This window comes from Ictidomys tridecemlineatus, unplaced genomic scaffold, assembly GCF_052094955.1.
Source record: "Ictidomys tridecemlineatus isolate mIctTri1 unplaced genomic scaffold, mIctTri1.hap1 Scaffold_417, whole genome shotgun sequence".
Lineage (NCBI taxonomy): Eukaryota > Metazoa > Chordata > Mammalia > Rodentia > Sciuridae > Ictidomys > Ictidomys tridecemlineatus.
Genome location: NW_027522702.1, coordinates 1 through 19,414, shown reverse-complemented (window position 1 = coordinate 19,414; position 19,414 = coordinate 1). Strand labels below are relative to the sequence as shown.

The 19,414-nt window shown below is 36.1% G+C and overlaps 1 protein-coding gene and 1 pseudogene across 9 annotated transcripts in view; one reads left to right on the top strand and one right to left on the bottom strand.

Annotated features, from left to right (window-relative positions):
* Nucleotides 1–6,926, top strand: part of LOC144373491 (transport and Golgi organization protein 1 homolog) — a 109,280-nt gene extending 102,354 nt beyond the window's left edge. For 4 of the 9 annotated variants that reach the window (XM_078036539.1, XM_078036545.1, XM_078036542.1 and 1 more), the window contains 9 exons: nucleotides 421–522; nucleotides 1,371–1,431; nucleotides 1,547–1,582; nucleotides 1,660–1,727; nucleotides 1,847–1,947; nucleotides 2,129–2,266; nucleotides 3,233–3,312; nucleotides 4,919–5,081; nucleotides 6,099–6,926. In XM_078036539.1, the coding sequence (XP_077892665.1) occupies nucleotides 421–522; nucleotides 1,371–1,431; nucleotides 1,547–1,582; nucleotides 1,660–1,727; nucleotides 1,847–1,947; nucleotides 2,129–2,266; nucleotides 3,233–3,312; nucleotides 4,919–5,081; nucleotides 6,099–6,382 (1,033 nt within the window). In that variant the 3' untranslated portion in view covers nucleotides 6,383–6,926. Of the gene's footprint in view, nucleotides 1–420; nucleotides 523–1,370; nucleotides 1,432–1,546; nucleotides 1,583–1,659; nucleotides 1,728–1,846; nucleotides 1,948–2,128; nucleotides 2,267–3,232; nucleotides 3,313–3,437; nucleotides 4,611–4,918; nucleotides 5,082–6,098 lie in introns of those variants that run through there. The other 5 variants (XM_078036540.1, XM_078036547.1, XM_078036546.1 and 2 more) reach the window with 5 other exon arrangements.
* Nucleotides 6,927–9,024: 2,098 nt separating this feature from the next.
* On the bottom strand, nucleotides 9,025–14,063 carry LOC144373492 (axin interactor, dorsalization-associated protein-like; annotated as a pseudogene).
* Between the last annotated feature and the right edge of the window lie 5,351 nt (nucleotides 14,064–19,414).

Sequence of the window (19,414 nt, the reverse complement as noted above, 5' to 3'; positions counted from 1 at the left end):
ATCTTTATTATGGTACCAGTCTTGGATTGAGAAAAGAGTTCCTCCATGACAAAGATATACTTAGTGTCCTACCCATGGCAGAAACAAGAAAAGAATTATCCCCTGCTTTATCCTAATATGTTTAATTATGTTAGGTTGATCAGTCCTGATCTTCCACATTGAAGTAAAGTAAAGTGAGTTTTTATTATCTTACACACAGGATACTTGCCCTTGGGGCACATGTTGTTTTCACATTTATTTTATTTACTGGTAAGTAGAGAATTAAGAGGAGAAGTTAGAAAATGTAAGTGATTTGCCAGAGTTTGATTTACGAAATTGCAGGTTTGAATTTCTATTTTATGTGCCTAAGCATTTTATAGAATTGTGGGAAGTGATATTTACAAAGAGAAACTTTTGATTTGATAACTGGCTTTATTTTAGGAAACTAAGCCACGAAGAATATGAGAGACTAGAAAAAGAGCAGCGGCTGTCAGCTGCAGATGAAACGGTGGTTTCCGCTGTACAGGAAGTTAAAAATTACAAGTGAGTTCAGTTTCTAAAGGAGGGTGTCAATGTCTAATGATCTAGTGTTAGCTTTCTTTTTTAATCTTTTTTTACATTATGTAGATAGAAGAAAATAGCATGGAAGTATAAATAACGAGAGGATATGAATACATTCAATTCACACAGGAGAAAAAATAAATTTCAACTTTACAAATGAAAAATGTTAACAAAAAATTTACTTACACCCAATGGGAAAGACCATAGGGAACTTGGTCAATGCAAACAATTCTGGGGGTTTTGATTGTTGTAGTAATTCTTTAAGAAATCAGTTTGCTGTGTGATGTATCAAGACCCACAAAAGTGTGGCATTTGATAGACCTTGGAAATCTTCTATGGATATAATTTGAAAAAAATAAAAAATGTTTTAAGGAGGAAGATATTTCTAGCAGAATTACTTGAGAACACACTGATGAACAGTTATAGAAATTATAATTTATCATTCAGAATCTTTAGCAATTAAATGATAAAGAAGTTATTAGTATTAGGTTTTTATTTTATTTATTTATTTATTTTTGGTGCTTTACTACTAAGCTACATCCTTAGACCTTTTTTTTCCCTTGAGACAGGGTCTCAGTTGCATAGGTTTCCACTTAATTGCTGAGACTGACCTCGAACTTGTGATCCTCCTGCCTCAGCTTCCCAATCATTGGGATTACTGGCATGTGGCATTGCACCTGGTCTGTAGTATTAGTTTTGATCACACTGGATTCATATAACTATAGAAATGTTTTTCTTATGTATGATAAAGTCTTTAAAAGTATAGCTGATGGAATAAAGGGAAAATGGTCAGAATGTTTCAAATGTTATTCAATTGTTGTAATTCTTAGGTGGAGAATTGAAGAACTGGAAGAAGAACTACAGAAAACCGAGCGCTCATTTAAAAACCAGGTAGTAATTAATACTGTCCTGTAGTTGCAGAATTCTTTGTATCTAATACAGACAATTATAGGCTATTATAATGAGTCCCTAAAAACATATTTTTTTAATGTGTTGTCTTTTTCAGATTGCTGTGCAGGAGAAGAAAGCTCATGATAATTGGGTAAGATTTTTTTCCCCCTTTTCTTCATTTTGTGCATAGCCTACAGCAACTGAATTTGAATATTTTCTCTTTAATAGCTCAAAGCTCGTTCTGCAGAAAGAGCTATAGCTGAAGAGAAAAGGGAAGCTGCTAATTTGAGACAGAAGTATGTGATTTTGGTATCTTACTATATGTTTTATAGTGTTTTAAGGTTATGCTAGATATTATCTATGAAGGAATAGATTGCTGTTTCATAATTCAGCCCATTCTTTCTCAATATTCAAGACTATTGGAAATGACCCAAAAGATGGCAATGCAGCAAGATGAACCCATGATTGTAAAACCTATGCTGGGAAGACCAAATTTACAAAATCCTCCTCTGAGAGGTAGGGGGCACTTTGTAAAAGGAGCTATTTTATTTCTTGGTGCAGAATGTATGTAAATTACTTTTTATTTCTGTGTGTAATGGTTATGAAATAATCTGAATGATTTGCTAAAGCAGGAGGTGAGGGTTGGTGTCAGGGAGAAGGCTACCTTAAAGTAGTAACACGGCATTGTTGTCTTTAGGTCCACTGAACCATAATGGCTCTTTTGGTCCATCCCCAGTGAGTGGTGGAGAATGTTCCCCTCCACTGATGGCAGAGCAAGCTGGAAGACCTCCTTCTGCTACTCTTAATCAAAAAGATATGCCCAGAAACGGATTTGGTGAGCATTCACATGTTGCTTTATAGTAAACTGCTTCAAGGTTTTGTTTTTTTTTCCCTTTTGAATATTCTAATAAAAACATAGAATTTGGGCCTGTACAATACATAGAAGATAATTTCTTACGTTATCTTTGTGAATGTTTTCTGTAAAATCTGTTCTAGAATAGAAAACATTTTTTTTTTCCTGGAGGTCCCTGTATTGTTTTTTTCTTTTAAATTTTACACTGTGAAGTGTAAACCTTTATCTTTAAATTAAATCTCTATGGTGTTCCTTTCCAAAATATTATAAAAGTAGCCTTAAACTTTATGTAGCATACATATTTCCAACATGAAATACTGAGTCTTATTTCCAATTCTAAATAGGACTGTAGTCTTGGTAAGATTGGAAGTCAGGTTATACAGACTAAAGAAAAAACAGCCTACACATACTTCAAGTCTATAGCTTAAAGTTTAGGACCAGTACTTATTAATCTGCTGTTCTATCAACCCAAGGCAGTTCTTTATTTTACTTAAATCTCTTCATAAATTGTGATTTATGTATTGGGCAACCCATTTTTATTAAAAAAATATTTTTAATTGTAGATGGACATGATATCTTTATTTATTTTTTAAATGTGTGCTGAGAATCAAACCCAGTGCCTCACACATGCTAGGCAAACACTCTACAACTGAGCTATGACCCCAACCCCTGGGCAACCCATTTTTAATGTTGCTTTCCAGTTATTGTTGAACCCTGACCTGTCCACCAGTGGTTTATTTCTTCTGAAAAATACATACAAGGGCTCTGATCTTTCTTTCCTAAGGGTCAATGGATGGACCTTTACCTCGTACTGGTCTTCTGAGGCATCTGGGAAACCCGTTGCCTCTGGTAAAGGACCAAGTAATTTCAAAGAATCTGTAATTGTGGATGGAGGATTTTTATTCTTTTCATGTTAGAATAAGTCTGAATCCATTCTTTGATCTCTAGCAGACCCAGGATGTGGTCCAGCTCACATGAACAGCAGCTCCAGAAGTTCTTCTCCAGCTAAGGTGACGAATGAGGGCAAGGTAAGTTTTGTAGTTACTGTGAATCATGTGGTCATGCAGGAACATGTAGCTTTCCTACAGTACTTTCTCTTTGCTTTATCCTTCTTTGTGTTCTATTTGTACTATCCCATTTGTTTTTTAAAAAGCAAACTGTTCCCCAAGAACCTGAGACCCCCTCAGTCTCCACCATTACTTCTTTGACTGAGCATCCAGTTGGAGTAAGTACTTAGAGGTTGAGAACTGAATTGGGTTTTATTCTGTGCATTTCTGGGAAGGATATTCAGAGCATGACACTGATCTTGTTTGCTTTAAACTGCATGCAATATTGAGCTTACTTTTCTCCTTAACTTGGGAATGTTGCTTAAGTGTGTACAACTATAATGAACTACAGAATGTAAAAAGTTATCACTCTAACTTTATATGGTGTTTTGTGTTGAATCTTCTAAGGCAAAGTAAATTCATTATAAATTATATAATTCATCATTTTTATTTTTGTTTGGAAGAATGTTATTTAAGAATTCCTCCATTTGTGCAAACCCTATTTTGAGTGATTTGAATTAGATTGGTATCAGATTTTCTGAAAGTGAAATACTGTTTCAGTGAAACAATGATAATCTGAAATGACCTCTTGAGCCAGTCCCAAGCAATGGTCTCATTTGTTCACATAAGTGTATTCTCTTGTAACTGTGTTGCTATTATATCTGGTAGGTCTTCTGAAGCTCTATAATAAAATAAATTTTTAATTGTTTAGTTTCAAACCCACTACTCATAGGAAATGATAAATCAATATCTCAAATGGTGTACAGTAAATGAAAGTAAATATTAAAGCCTTTTCTTCCTAATTTGTGTATATAGCACTGTGATGGAAAATACTTCTCAAGTTCCAGTGTATATATATTCTAGGAATATACATCTCTGGAGAAATCTAAGGGCAGCTTAGATAAGACCCCAAACCCCTTTGTAGTAGAAGATTTAAAAGAGAGCAAAGACCCATTGTTAGAGAGGAGTAGAGGTGGGAAAAGCATGGCTTGGGAGGCAAACCTGGGATTGAGTTTCTTTAATATGCAGTGTGGTCTTCAACAAATTATGATATTCCATTTGCTTTTGTTCCCTCTTATTTAAAACAAGACAGTCTACTTAAAGATCTCAGAGGTTGAATAATATATGAAAGACTTACCGAAGATACTCTGAATAGTAGCTATTATTACATGGGTAGAGAATGGATTTTTCATTTTATTCTGTTCATTCTTAATATGGAAGTAATGAGCTATTGTGATGAAAGGGAAGTGATGGGGAGGGGGGGAGTCCCTTTGAAATAGATTTTAGTGAATACAGCATGACATACTGGTCAGAAATCACCTCTGTTAACAACCTCTGCCAGTCCTCTTGCCTTTCCCTTTCCTGTGCAGATATAATCAGTAACAAACTGGTCCCTCTTGTGGAATCCTTCCAACTTCTGTAAGCTGTCAGTGGGAATACACAGGAGGGGTGGGTAGAGTTTTGTTGCACTGATGGTGTTCTCTGGACAGGTGCCTGTTTTGGGTTTTAGCTTTTATCGGTGTTGGTACTTTGTCTTAATACATAGGAATTTTAAAACTTTTAACTTCTTTCAAATCTTAAATTGCAGGTTCATATGGCTATGAAAGGGCCCCCTCCTTTCTCAGGGGTACCCTTCATGGGCCCCCCCATGGGACCCCCAATGGGATGGCCTCCACCACCTCCCATTCGGTATGGACTGCCACTTCAGCTCGGTGGGCCTTTTGGGCCTCAGCCAATTCCTCCACCTTTTGGTATGATGATCTGAATAGTAGTGATTGACTTATAAATCACATTCATCTTCCACTTCTATTGCTTGCTAAAACAGTTGGTTGCTATCTCAGGTCTTAACAATGAAAGGATAAAGCTGAGTACATTTTAACTTTTCCTCAAGTTTTCTGGCACATATGGGACACTACATAATCTTATACTGAGATAGGCAATAGCTATCTCTCATAGACAAGGATAAGGGGCTATATACAGAAAAGCCAGAAATATTACTTCTGCAGATGTTTGTTGAAAATCTGTTGATATGCACTGCAATAGATGGAAAGGTGGATGAGATGCATGCCATAACTTAAAATTTTGTCACAGATATGAAAATCCTACAACATAAAGTTTGTAATCACCCATAATGGAAGCATAAGCAGTAGGTTATAGAATATAGAAAAGGAAAAGTCAAACCCTCCTTACCTTGAGAAAAGTCAGAGGGAAGTGTTAAAGAGGAGGATTTAACAGTGATCTAATAAATGTTGCTGATTTAATTAGGTGGCTGTGGAAGGCCTTTTCCTGGAGGGCCTGCACCTTGATTCTGATGGCATGTGTAAAGTCCATGCTGAAATACTTCATGAATTTTTAATGGATAGAGTAATAAATAGTGGGATTTCCTTTTATCAAAATTTCTTTGATGTAGTAAAGTTCTTATTTCATAATCTATCATCTTTTCATGGTAATATAGTACTTCCAAATATAAATGGAGCTCTTGTGAGATAGAAATAATTCTGCAATTATATAGTAGGAAAAGAAAAACGACAAGCCTGGAGCTAGGTAGAGCCTTATTTAAATCCTTAATATGTTGCTTCATGGCTGGTTGGCCAAAGTCTATAACCTAAACTTGTTCCATTTCAGTTTGCCTCATCTGGCAAGTCAGGATGTTCACCAGTTGATGTTCTAGGCTTGAGAGAAATTAAAGACTATAATATCAACATACTTGAAATCACCCTAGTTCAGAAATTTCTGGGTATTTACATAACTTCCTTTTTATTTTCCAGGTCCTGGTATTCATCCACCAATAGGCTTCAGAGAATATGCACCAGGTGTTTCACCTGGAAAACGGGATTTGCCTTTTGACCCTCGTGATTTTTTTCCAGAACCTGCACCAGCACCATTTAGACCTTTAGGCTCATTTGGCCCAAGAGAGTACTTCATTTCTGGTGCCCCATTACCACCTCCAACTCATGGTCCCCAAGACTATGGGCCACCACCTGCTGCAAAAGACTTAATGCCTTCAGGCTTTAAAGATGAAGCTCCACCTACACCTGATTCTCAGGTGTGAGGGATGTTCACAGGCCTTAAAACAGGGCCTGTAAAATTAACCTCTGATACTTAGTCAGAAAATGGACTATGAACTATTCATCGAGTTAAAGGATTATTGGCTTCAAAATATAAAAGTTTATTTTAAAAGATTTATGTTTTTAGAATAAAGCTGCCTTGGCGCAGTATATATTTTGAGCCAAAATATTTTCCCCCTAAATATCCCCACTTAAGCTAGAGTATTCTTCCAATTTTAAAATGTGCAATAAGGAATATCTTTGTTTTAGTTAATGTAGCATATACAATTGCTAAATGATTTAGAATGTCATAATTATGGACATTTCTTGTGGAAATGCTTTAAGAACATGTATTTCCATTATCCTATTTTTAGTGTATTGCAGTTGATAACAGAGAAATGGTGTTTTATAAGCTTGATTTTTTTCTCTTTCAATATCTGGTCGCAGAGACTGTTACGCTAAAAATGTTTACTCAAAGATCATAAACTTCATTTTCCTTCTTGCTGAAGTTCTTTGTTGTAATAGTTCATAAAAAATTGTTTATTAATATTTCCCAAGTGTCTGTTGATTCATTGGATCGTCATGAGACTTTGTGCCATTGGGGAAGCATGTAAACTCACTCTCAGAACTGAAGATGGTGACTTGGCAGCATATTCCCTGTTGCTCACTGTTAAGGAGGCTGGACCTTGGTCAACTGTGGACTTCTATAGAGGATTTCTTTTACTTGTGAGAAGTCTTGTGGCTCTATTTTTGTAGCACATTCCTGTACTTTTTTCTAACCACTGTCTATGTGAGAATGGTTTTCTGAGAATGAGTTTACATTAGTAGCAAGAGTTGTTTGACCTGAAGTTCTACTGCTTTTGCCATTATTGCATTATAACAGTAAAATATAAGGTGGTATGTTGTGTCTATAAAATAAGGAAATTTCTTTTTAAAAATGTACACAACACACTCTTCTCTTTCCCATACCTTGCCACTGATTTTCAAGGAATATGATAAAAAAATTAGAAAAGTATAATCCTCTAAGAATGAATGAAACTCATAAACTTATAATGTCTATAATCAGCAAATATGGGCTGAATTAAATTCTTTTTTGATAGATACTCAAATATATTTTATTTAAAAATCAATTAAAGCAAATCCTGAATCTGTAACTACTGTCTTTAAAGCAATGTTTCTAAGAACTAGCTCTCCAGAACTGTAATATTAATTACGGCAATTTTAACAGTACATTTTAAGAGGTTTAAGATTTAAATAAAATTATAAAAGCCTAGTACTTTTTTTTACTGCTAGACCATATTCTTCCATTCTTTTAAATTCTAGAAAGTAATAGGATTGTTAAAACCTAGAACATAACATATCATTGTTCTTTTTATGTCCCCTAAGTATTCTCAAAATAGGGGCAAAAGCTTCAGTGTGAAACAAAATCTCTAAACTACTGAAGATAACTCAGAATAAAAAGAATTTGAGTCCTTTAGGAAGAATTCAATCTACATAACCTCCATTTAATATTAGAAGCAGCAGCTGTGTGTGTAAGAGGAAAACCATATAATAGCTTATGCCATTTTTAACCATGTAAAATAAAATTTAAGTCACAAACACCAATTTTGAATGTATCTTTCAACCTCTACATGACACAAGGCAATGCTGAAGTTACTAAAACTTCTAATTTTAAAATAGCATTTAAATAAAGGTGATGTCAGCTAGGAAGATAGATTTTCAAGGAAAGGCAGATTTATTATTTTATTCAAAGCAACAGTAGTTTTCCCTCTAAAGCCTTTTTTGTATTTATTCTATTAGTAAGTTATAATGCATTCTACGTAGTTTATCTGAGCAGTTCTGAACCCACCTATAGTTGCCTCTCCTTACATCCATCTGATTGTACCACTTCTGTAGCAAAGCCCAAGGTATCTGCCAATATACAGGTTGTGTAGAGAATACTGTCCCCTGATTCAATTATACTTTTGTATCTCAAAAGTTTTAGAAGTCCTCTCCAGCAAATTGTGTTTCAGTTTAGTTACTAAAATCATTTAATTTGTGAAGCAGTAGTGTTTCAACCTGAAAGTATTACTGCTATAGTTGTAATTATTGTCCAGTGACTCATCCCCTCCCACACTAGAAAGTAAATTTAAACAACTAATTTGTGAGATACAGATTGCTTTGTGTTAACTGCTTCAAGATAAAATCACCTTTTTTTTGGGGGGGGGGGGTTGGTCAATCAGGTCTGAATTAAAGCTAAGCTGACGACAATGTTCAATTTAAGTTTGTTTAATGCTGATGAAAGACATTCATATAAAGCATCCTCTTTTTTTCCATATAACCCCATTCTTTGGTGGCAGCTGGGGTTGTGGCTCAGTGGTAGAGTACTTGCCTAGCACAGGCAAGGCCTTGGGTTTAATCCTCAGCACCACATAAATAAATCGAGGTTAAAAAAAAGCATTCTTATGTGAAGGATGCTAAATATTTCTTCATATAAATTATCACTTTGAGGGGCTGGGGTTGCATGTGAGGCACTGGGTTTGATCCTCAGCACCACATATAAATATAAAGGTACTGTGTCCATCTACAACCAAAAAAAGTTTGTTTTTTTAAATTATCACTTTGATATACATATTTTATAGTATGAGAAAACAGAAAGAACAATGTATCAGTTTTGCTACATTTTAATAGTAGATTTTAAGGGAGCAACATCAAACATCAGTAACATCAAACAAAAAGGTACTGAGCACTCCACAGGGTACAGAGTAGAGTGCTGCCAAGCACCTTGGAAAGTTTACATGACATGGAGAAGATGAGGCCCTTCTCTTGAGAAGTTTACAGTCTGGAAATTTTGACTACTCAGAGTTTCGGTTGAGTGAACATTTTATTAATGCAAATTCTTCATTTCCTAGAACTACTGTATACTGAACTATTTTTGCACTTGTGAAATTAACCCAATCCAGATGAAAGAAAAGACTAAATTTGGTTGAGAATTCTTTCAGGCTCATATAGTTTTATTAACATTCATCTAGTAAACAAAACTGACCTAACAGACAACTGAAAAATTAAAGACTAGATCTCTTGAAGTGCAAGGGCTAAAATAACTGTTATTCATTTTAAAAAGCAAATTGATGGTATGATTAGGGTTTACACTAGTTTAAAAATAGGTCAAGTATTGCATTCCCTTCATGCATTGTTCATTTAAAATAGTGAATATTAAAATACATGGGTTCTACATGTAACCCACAAAAAAGCTCCTCACAAATCTTTATTTTCTGTGTATCAAATATCCACCTTGTGTACTATGACAGTTTTATTTATGTCTCATCAAGTTAAAAGTAATGTAAATAGTGAAATTATAATAGGCTAATGACGTGCTTATTTTCATATGAATGTCAATATATCTAAATAGGAAATAAATGGCAGTCGTATCTACCTATATTAAAAAAATAGAATATCTTTCCAAATTTTGCATACTCATCACTTTATAAAGACAAGGTATGCAGGTTTTAAGGTTTCACAATCAGTTGTCAGAAAAACAGCAGTTGTTCCTGCAGTATCTCATTAGCATCTGACTCAATTATTTTTAGATGACATGATTTAGACGACGTAAACCCACTCAAAAATTTGTAATTATTCTGAGAGAGATAGTTTTAATGTTAACCCTAGAATCATTTAATTTTAACCGTAGAAACAATAGCAATGTGATATAGAACAACTAATCAACATGACTAAAAATATGCTCACTTTCAGAAAAACAATCTGGTCATCTGGAAAAAAATCACAGCTACAATCTGGGGAACACTCCCATATAAGATATTGATCTGATCAAGGCACACTATTTCTAAGTAGAACTATCAGATGAGGGTGAATTTAGGCCAGCTCTAAGGAACAGCCTAAAAGACAGACCATAACTGATCCAATTTCCTTTCAAAGCAATCTAGTACTATCCTACCCACTTCAATTCAAAAGTTTGAAGTTAATTCAAATCAAAAGACCATATTGGAGCAAAAGTGAGCAAATGTGTAAACTCTAGCACATTCTTATTGCTGTATTAAGTTTGAAGATGAGCATACCTACCACAGCAATATTGTTCCAGGAAGCAGGGTAGGAACAGTGGTAAATTAGGAAACAGACTATTAATTGCACAATTAATAGAAAAGTAAAAACAAGTTTCAAAATCTACAATAAATCTGTATCTAAAGGAGTCATAACAATGAGGTGCTGGACTTTAGTTCTGTGGTACAGCTTTGCAATGGACTCACTGGCCTATAGATATGGTTCACTTCCTGCCTCCTGAAGGATGAATATGCTACACAGAGCTATGATGGTTTCTACTGAGTGGTAAAATTCACAGAAATTCCACATTACTCATGTCAGAATCATTCCTTGTGCAAAGTTTGATGTAGATGAAGATAAAGTGGTTTCTTGGTCAATAACTGCAATTTCTTTTAAAGTCAGTGGGTTTCTTGTATCTGTAACCACAATAGATTTAAAATACTTTGATGATTGATCTACTCCAATGTTACATTCTCGATAAGAGGGACTAAGAAGAAACATGAACTAGTAACCATTAGAACAGTATGAATCCTATATGTATATCACTTACAGTTCTATTACAGTTGGCCCAGGTTTAATCTCATCCATCTCCATGAAAGCAAAACACTTGATGCTGGTAAACCTTTTTTAGGCTTGTAGTGTTTGAATTCAAAGAAGATAGCTGCACCTAAGGAATTAAAACAAACAACATAAGCCAGAGACCACACATTTCTTATGTGTCACCAGAAGCCTATGATTTTACAAAGTAACATGTGTCAAACAGTCTGATGACACAACTGTTGATAACTCACTGTGGCTGTCACTCCAAGCTCTGGTACTAGCATGTCTGAGTGACATTTCTCCATATCATTTAATTCTACAAAGTACAACAAAAATGTATAGCAAGAATGTAAGTTATGTACACAGGTAGAATCATAAACTACCAAAGAATATAAAATATTAAATACCACAAGAAAAACAGAAGTTACTTAAGTATCAGCAGTACCTATAGAAATGGTTTCAATAAGCACCTGTATTAGATAGAATAGAAATTTAAGAGTTCCTTTAAAAAAAATTCTACCTTATATCATTTCTCTCCCTCCTGAAACCACGCCCAGATTGTCCTTTCCATATTCTTACAAACTAACTGCCAGTTATAGTATCTTTTTACCCAATGCATCTTATTGAAAGAAAAAAAAATAATTCTTTAACTGTTAGAAAGTAATCATTAGGTTCCTAAAAGGACTTAAGGTAATTATTAGGGAACCTGCTTCCTTAACTCTGTATTATGAGAAAAACTTCCCTATCAAATAATATTTAACCACATTTATTACACAACTAGATAATGCAACTGCTAATTCTCATATTTTAAAAAAAATTTTGATTTGACTTTAAGTCAATATTCATAACTATGTGACATAAGATCTTGTGTTAAGTATACTATGAACACAAACCCAGATAAGTACTGTGTCCTTAAGAAGTCAGTAACTGATAATTACAAACCTTTGGTTAATTTTTCAATATGCTTCTGGAGCTCAATGTCCACATTAAAATGAACATATGTATCTTCTTTTCTTGAAGCCACAGGAGTATCTTGCACAGGAGTTAAATCTATGTCATTCAGATCTGGAGAAACAATTAAGTTTCTGCTTATGAGCATTCACATATACAGACGGAAAATATAGAAACTGCAAAGGTTACAGTTCCTAAAGAGGCATGGAAAGAGCTGAGAGGAGATTCTCAGGCTAAGAGATTCCTATTTGGTGTGAGCAAGTATGTGAGAGTTGTTAAAGTTCATGGGGTATGTGGAGATAAATGAATATAGACTGGATAGGAGACCTCATGAAGGGGACAAGGAAGCCTTTACATGGCCCAAGTGGACAAAACTTGATCTTCATAGTGAAGTGGTAGGAAGCCTTTACATGGCCAAGTGGACAAAACTTGATCTTCATAGTGAAGTGGTAAAAAGAACAAACATGTTTTTTTTTTCCATAGGGAATATCCCACTATATATTTCTATGCCAAAAAAAATCTGGAGTATATAATTTGCCACAATGGAGCTCTGCCACCAATTTCTAACTTTGATCAAGTATATGACTTATTTAGAAAAGCCTTTAAACCTAACCTTATCATAATTTCCCTGTTAAGAACCAAAAATGGATGAGAACAGCCAACAAAAACCCTTTGGTTAATGAATAATTTTTCATATATATTATCTAAATTCTGGTTATACTGTTTACAACATACCCTGAATTTACAACAACCAGATGGCACGTTATATATAGTTTTAATTTTCCGGGTTTAAAAATCTCAGTTTAGTCAAATTCAACATGGACTCATTTAATAACTCCTCAGTGTTTATGTGTTATTCATTTATGTGTCTCAAAAAGCTCAAAAAACAATTTAGTACATTTAATAATTAAAAAAATATTTACATAAAAATATTTCAGTATAACATATGCAAAGGTAATTTAACATTTACAACATCATTAAATATTTTTGTGTTTTAAGTATACTTTCTCAATGAGTATGCAGTTTTATAAATGGCCTATCAAACAATGTAAATATTTTCCGGTACACTATATATTTGATAACTGGTAACCTCGGAATTTAAAAGTGTACCAGTATTAGTGCTGTGGATTATGTTCTTTAAATAAATGTTTTTCTTTGTGGTCATATTTTTCTTTTAATTAGCACTAATGAACCCATGGATCTGACTTTATTTCTGCAATTGATAAAAGTTCCTCCATTTAATTTCAGCACCGATCTGTTCCTTTGGTGCAAAACTACAGATTAAAATAAGCCGTTTGTACTAACTATAGTTATTTCTGTAAAATGGTATAATTTATTCCTTAATCACATCATCATCCCACGGGATTGCTTTCAGGGCATGGATGTTGTGGTTGCACCCTACTTCCCTGTCCCCTGATTTTCATCTGCCTCTGTAGGATTCACCTAAGTAGATACCTCAGTAGCACAGGAAGAAGAAGGGGCTGAAGCAGGAGAGATGGGAAAATAGGAAATGGGGCTTTGTGGAGAGAAATGAATATAGACTGGATAGGAGAAGGTGAGGGGTGCTATTGTTAATCTATATCCTGAAGACTGTAGCTGCTGTTAAGGACAATGTGTATGTTTAGTCTGCACATTAGATGGAATCTGAAGAGCAAAAATCTATACAAACTCAAAAGCAAAAGTGAGTGTATAAGTAGGAAATATTTTTTGTAAGTCTTTCGAACTATGTTCTGTTATGATCTCTTCTAGGATTTTGCCTCATTATAGAATGCATTAAAGTAAGTTGTCACATATACAAGACCATCCCCTGTCAAAAACTTTGTCCCATATGAGAAAAAACATAATGCAATTTGCCAGTTATTTACCCTTTATACTAACTGTAATATAGGGATCGATGCACTGTCCAGTGTCTTTCAGACCAATTTTCTCAATCCTGATAGTGAGTAATGTCATTCCCGGTTCTGATGGCAACCTTGGTAATAAAGTACCTGGCAACAGAGAAACCTCAGTAAAAGTTAGCTCCACCAACAATTCAGAGTAAATACTTTGACAAACAGAAGATATAGCCTACCTCTTAGGAACTAGCTAGGCATTATGTATTTTTATTTCCGAAATTCATGAACATCTGATGTTATACTTTTTTAGAAAAATATTTAATTTTACACATAATATATCTGCATTTCCCAACCATAAATCACCTTTAAGCAGAAATAATCATTTCTATAATAATAGTATATTGTATGTATAATAAAAGTATGTTAAAAAGATTACTTGAGGAAGCCCAATTATACATAATTGTATAATATGCTCACATAATATTTATATTCCATATGTACTTCTATATTATACTCAGCATCTTAATATGAAGTGGTAGAACAAAGACGAGAAAAGCTTTTAAAATACTTGTTATACTGTTCTAAAGTCTGAGACATTTAATATCAGAGTTGATCAATACATTCTTCTCTTTAGTTACTCATAAAATGGCAAACTCAGAAGTCAATGTCATCCTTGAATCCTTTAAGAGACAGCAACATTCATTTGTTCAAAAGCTGAAAAGCTTTTGAGAGAGATGCCTTAATGCACAGAATCATTGTATAATTAATCACCTAGCATGTGGTCAAGAAAGAGATGCCACTTGGGATACTAATAAACATACAGTAAATCCATGACAATTTTAAGAGATTTTCACTTTGTTGATGAAAGCCTTATGATAAAGCATGGCCTAAGAGACATAATTCAACACAAGTGCTCTAATGTGGATTTTCAACAACAACAACAAAAAAGGCAGCTATATGTGTGTGCATGAACATTCCCTGCACCATGTGTTTAAATTCTCAATTCTTTAGTTTCTAAATTCCACCTTGTTACTGTTTTCTTATTAGCTGCACATAATTAATCTTTGTAAGGAGTCATTCTAGTAGGTGTAGTTAGAATATTTCACATCACTGTAGCTACTGCTTTTAAAACTTCAAAAACACAAGTACTTCATCTAATAAACTTTGAATAAGTTAGATTTTCTGTATTTCTAGGTATAAATGAGAAAGCCACAGCACTCTTACAAATGGATATGTCATTTAAGAGCTGTCCGAAGTTAAGAAACCCATTCCTAATCGACACTGATATTCATGTTTGTAACTGTTTAAAAGAAGCCAATGGCTTATAGTTGTAAATTGTATTAAAATGCAATGTCTAAAAAAGACTCTAGCTCATTACTAATCATTTCCCAGTTATTAATCATTAGAAAACGATTCCAATATCAATAAGGAAATAATAACGTAGCACATACCATCCAAGCCTCTCAGAAAATGGTGCAAAATAATTTCACTTGGAAAAGGTAGAAAGAGGGTACAGATATAAAGGAGAGTTAGTGTCCTTGACATTTCATACTGAGACCCTAATAACTGAGGTCCTTGGTATTATTATTATTTTGCATTGCACATGTGAAATACATATGAAGAATAACCACAGAAATCGCCTTTTCCAGCTCTGAGATCCAGGCCTCAGAGGAAACTAGATAGCATAGAGTTAGCTAGACCTCCTAATGCAGAGGTGAACTTAACCCATCTAAAAAAATAAAGCAGGTGCTGCATTTTGTGCCATGAGCAGCTGACTCTTTGGTCATCTTAGAATTGGGAAGCATTTAAGTCATCATGGGAGCCAAACATCTCTAAGATGTGTAGAGATAGACACCCCAACCTCTCCTCGACCAACCAAGCAAGTATGAAGAAGACCCTCAGACAGATGCCCTGAAGGGACCCATCTCACACCTTCTCCCACCTACATCCTGCTTTCTCCACCCTGACTCTAAATGAGAAAGAGGGCTTTAACTGGGCTTGGGGGTGCACACCTGTAATCCCAGTGAATCAGAAGTCTGAGGCAGTACCATCACAAGTTCAAAGCCAGCCTCAGCAAAAGCAAGGCACCAAACAACTCAGTGAGACCCTGTCTCTAAAAATAAAATACAAAATAGGGCTGGGGAGATGGCTCAGTGGTTGAGTGCCCCTGAGTTAAATCCCGGGCACAAAGAAAGAGAGAGGGGGGGAGGGCTCTTGATTGAATGAACTTTAAACCACATTTCATCACATCAGGTTTTCTCAAATAGCACCAGATCACACTGGGATAAATACTGCTGAAAACTAAGTGTTCACTAAATAGGGCTTGGACACTTCTTTTGCTTCAGGGAGAGGGTCATCACCATGGAATTCCTCTTCCTTTGCTCCTCATCATAGTGGACTCCTCTTTGACAGACAGAACCCTTCTCTAGTCCGACCACCATAACATTTCAGCTAGACCTCCCTATGGTATTTGTCACCCCCTGTTTTGGGTTATACTGGAGTTCATTTCCCAGCTCTTTCACTACGCTGGAGATGCATAACATTTGGGGTGCTGAACCCAGAAAATGCATAAACGTTCATACTGGTGATATTTTTCTGAACATATATTAAGCACTGACTTTTAGTATCTTCAGGCCAACTGAGTTTATCTACTCATCCCAGTGATTTTCATACAGCAGGAACATCACAGGTTTTCATTTAATGATTCAATATAGAGGGGTAAAGGCAGGAAAATGGGGTGCAGAGCAGAGTGGTGAATTTTTCTTACTTTCTTTCTTTTTTTTTATACCAGGGATTGAACCCAGGGGTGCTTAATCACTGAGCCACATCCCCAGCCCATATTTTCTTATATTCTATTTAGAGGCTGGGTCTCACTGAGTTGCTTAGGGCCTCAATAATTTACTAAGGCTGGCTTTGAACTTGAAATCCTCCTGCCTCAGCCTCCTGAGCCACTGGGATTACATGCATGTGCCACTGCACCAGGCTTGATCAATATTTCTTGTAAGTGATTTGCCCTCCTTCCAGGTCACATCTCTGTGAGCAGGACCAGCTGCCCTGAAATGACCTCAGGATGGGCTCTGGGCAGGATGCAAGTGAGCCAGGGGACTGGCATTCCCTATGAAATCTCTTTTCATTCTCTGATGAGAGAATACTGAAATTCTCAGGCAGATTCCAATACATCAATACCAGCACTTCAACTCTACAATTACCTCACTTTGTAAAGACAGAGTAGGGCTCAGGGCTGGCATCTACAGCAGTCAAGTGTTCCTAGCAAGGAGTTAATGACCCCGGGCCCCTTTTACCATCTGAATGTTTACAATACCTTTCCATCCTTTACCTTTGACACTGCTGCTCCATTTACAGTAACAAAATGAAGCTTGCATTTTAAGTCAATGAGTTTTTCTGCTTAACAAGCCAGTTAGAAATCCAAGTGAATGATAGCAGGTGGCGCCAAGAGTTGGCACCGGTGGCAAAGACGTGGAATAGAGGAGAATGTGGGCCTAGAGGACCACAGATTCTTGCAATTTGGGGAGAAAGGACAGCAGGAAATCTGCATGAGAGGACAGAAGCAGGGGGCTGGGAACAGAGAGTTTCTAAGGGTCCAGGGGGCAGAGAGGAGAATAATGAAGTGCGAATCCCACTGAATGTGGAAGCCAGGCATGACAGCGACTTGGCCCGCAGAGCCAGAGAAAGCTAGGCAGAGACAGGAAATCAGTGACATCCCAGCCAAAGTGACAAGCGAGAAAGGGGATTGTAACAGTGACATTCAGGCCTTGGTGGAGAAGACAGGCTATAAAAAGCAGAAACCCAGTGAGGGTTGCGTGGTGCCATGATTTGAAGAATGAAGAAGGAATTTTCCAGAATGGCAGGTGAAGAAATGAATCTCGGTGTGTTCAAGGAGAAAGCTGAAGTAGGTTTTGTGGCGCTTTAAAAGTCATGAAGGGACAGAGAGAACAGACATCGCAAATTGCTAAAAGCTAGACCACACAAAAGGTAATGTCTGCTAGAGTAAAAATACACTTTCCTTTTTATCAAAGGAAAACTATGGAGAAATTGAGGTTGCTTCTAATCCAGGAGCCCTGTGTTAGACAAGGTCCTCTAGAGAGACCAAATCAACAGGAGGTATGATTATAGAAAGGGGACTTATTAGGTTGGCTTAAGTGACCAGAAGCTGGAGAGTCCCCAGTGGCCATCTGCAGGCTGCAGAGCTGGAGGAACCAGCAGCTGCTCAGTCCAAGAGGCTGAAGCCCCAGAACAAGAGGGATCAATGGTGCTACCCTAGCCCAAGACCAAAGGCTTCTGGAGAATCACTGGCAGAGTCCACTTTGGAAGAGTGAAGAAGTGAGAGTCTGATATCCTCAGGGGATTGCAGCAGCAATCAAGAATCCCTTCAAGAAGAATGCAGCCTGCATCTGGTGCTGCTTCCTTATTCTTTCAGTTTTTATTCCATTCAAACCTCCCATGGGTTGGATGGTGCTGCCCATACTTAGGGAGGGTCTTCATTCCAGTTGGCTATCCCACATGCCAATCATTCCTAGACACACCCTCACTGATGCACCCAGAAGCCTCTTCTTCCTGGGTATCTCTTAATGCAATCAAGTTGACAATTCAAATTAGCCATTACAAGCCCCGCCCATTCTGTTCAGTGGAAAGTCTCTGGCTTTATTTCCACTCCTCTTCCTACCCCACGCCCTTCACAGGTCATTCTTGCCACCCACCTCTGCCATTTCTTGCATTTCTTTTTTTCTGAAATTGAAGAAAGCAGAATTTAACATTTATTTGACTTGAGATTATATCATCTAAAAATGAAACCTGTTCAGAAAAGTTGCATTTCCTGAATAAGGCAACCTTCTATCAGGTGCTGGAAGATTTATCATTAAAATAACTTCTGACATAGCATAATTCACAATAGCTAAACTGTGGAACCAACCTAGATGCCCTTCAGTGAATGAATGGATAAAAAAAGTGGCATATCTACACAATGGAATATTACTCAGCAATAGAAGAGAATAAAATCATGGCATTTGCAGGTAAATGGATAGAGTTAGAGAGGATAGTGCTAAGTGAAGTTAGCCAATGCCCCCCCCCAAAAAAAATGATGAATGTTTTTTTCTGATATAAGGTGGCTGACTCATAGTGGGGTTGGGAAAGGGAGCATGGGAGGAATAGACAAACTCTAGATAAGACAGAGGGGTTGGAGGGGAAGTGGGGGCTTGGGGTTATAAATGATGGTGGAATGTGATGATCATCATTATCTGAAGTACAGGTTTGAGGAAACGAATTGATGTGAATATACTTTGTATATAACCAGAGATATGAAAAATTATGCTCTATATATGTAATAAGAATTGTAGTTCATTCTGCTGTCATATATAAATAAAAAATTAAAAAAGACAAAAATAGTAAAATTTAAAAACTCTGACAAAAAAATTTAAAAATCAGATAACCTGGGTTCCAGCTTTGCTGTTATACCTATTAGTTGTATTAGTTGTATTAACACCATGGAAACTCCTGAGCAGGACTGATGCTACCTTGCTTAAATAGCTAGCTGTTACAGATATCTCATTCAATGATGTTCACAGGTGGTCACTTTCATTCCAAAGCAATCTATAGATTTATTGATACAGAATTAAATTCACTGTCGCATGACATTTTAGGGTTACATATATTGCA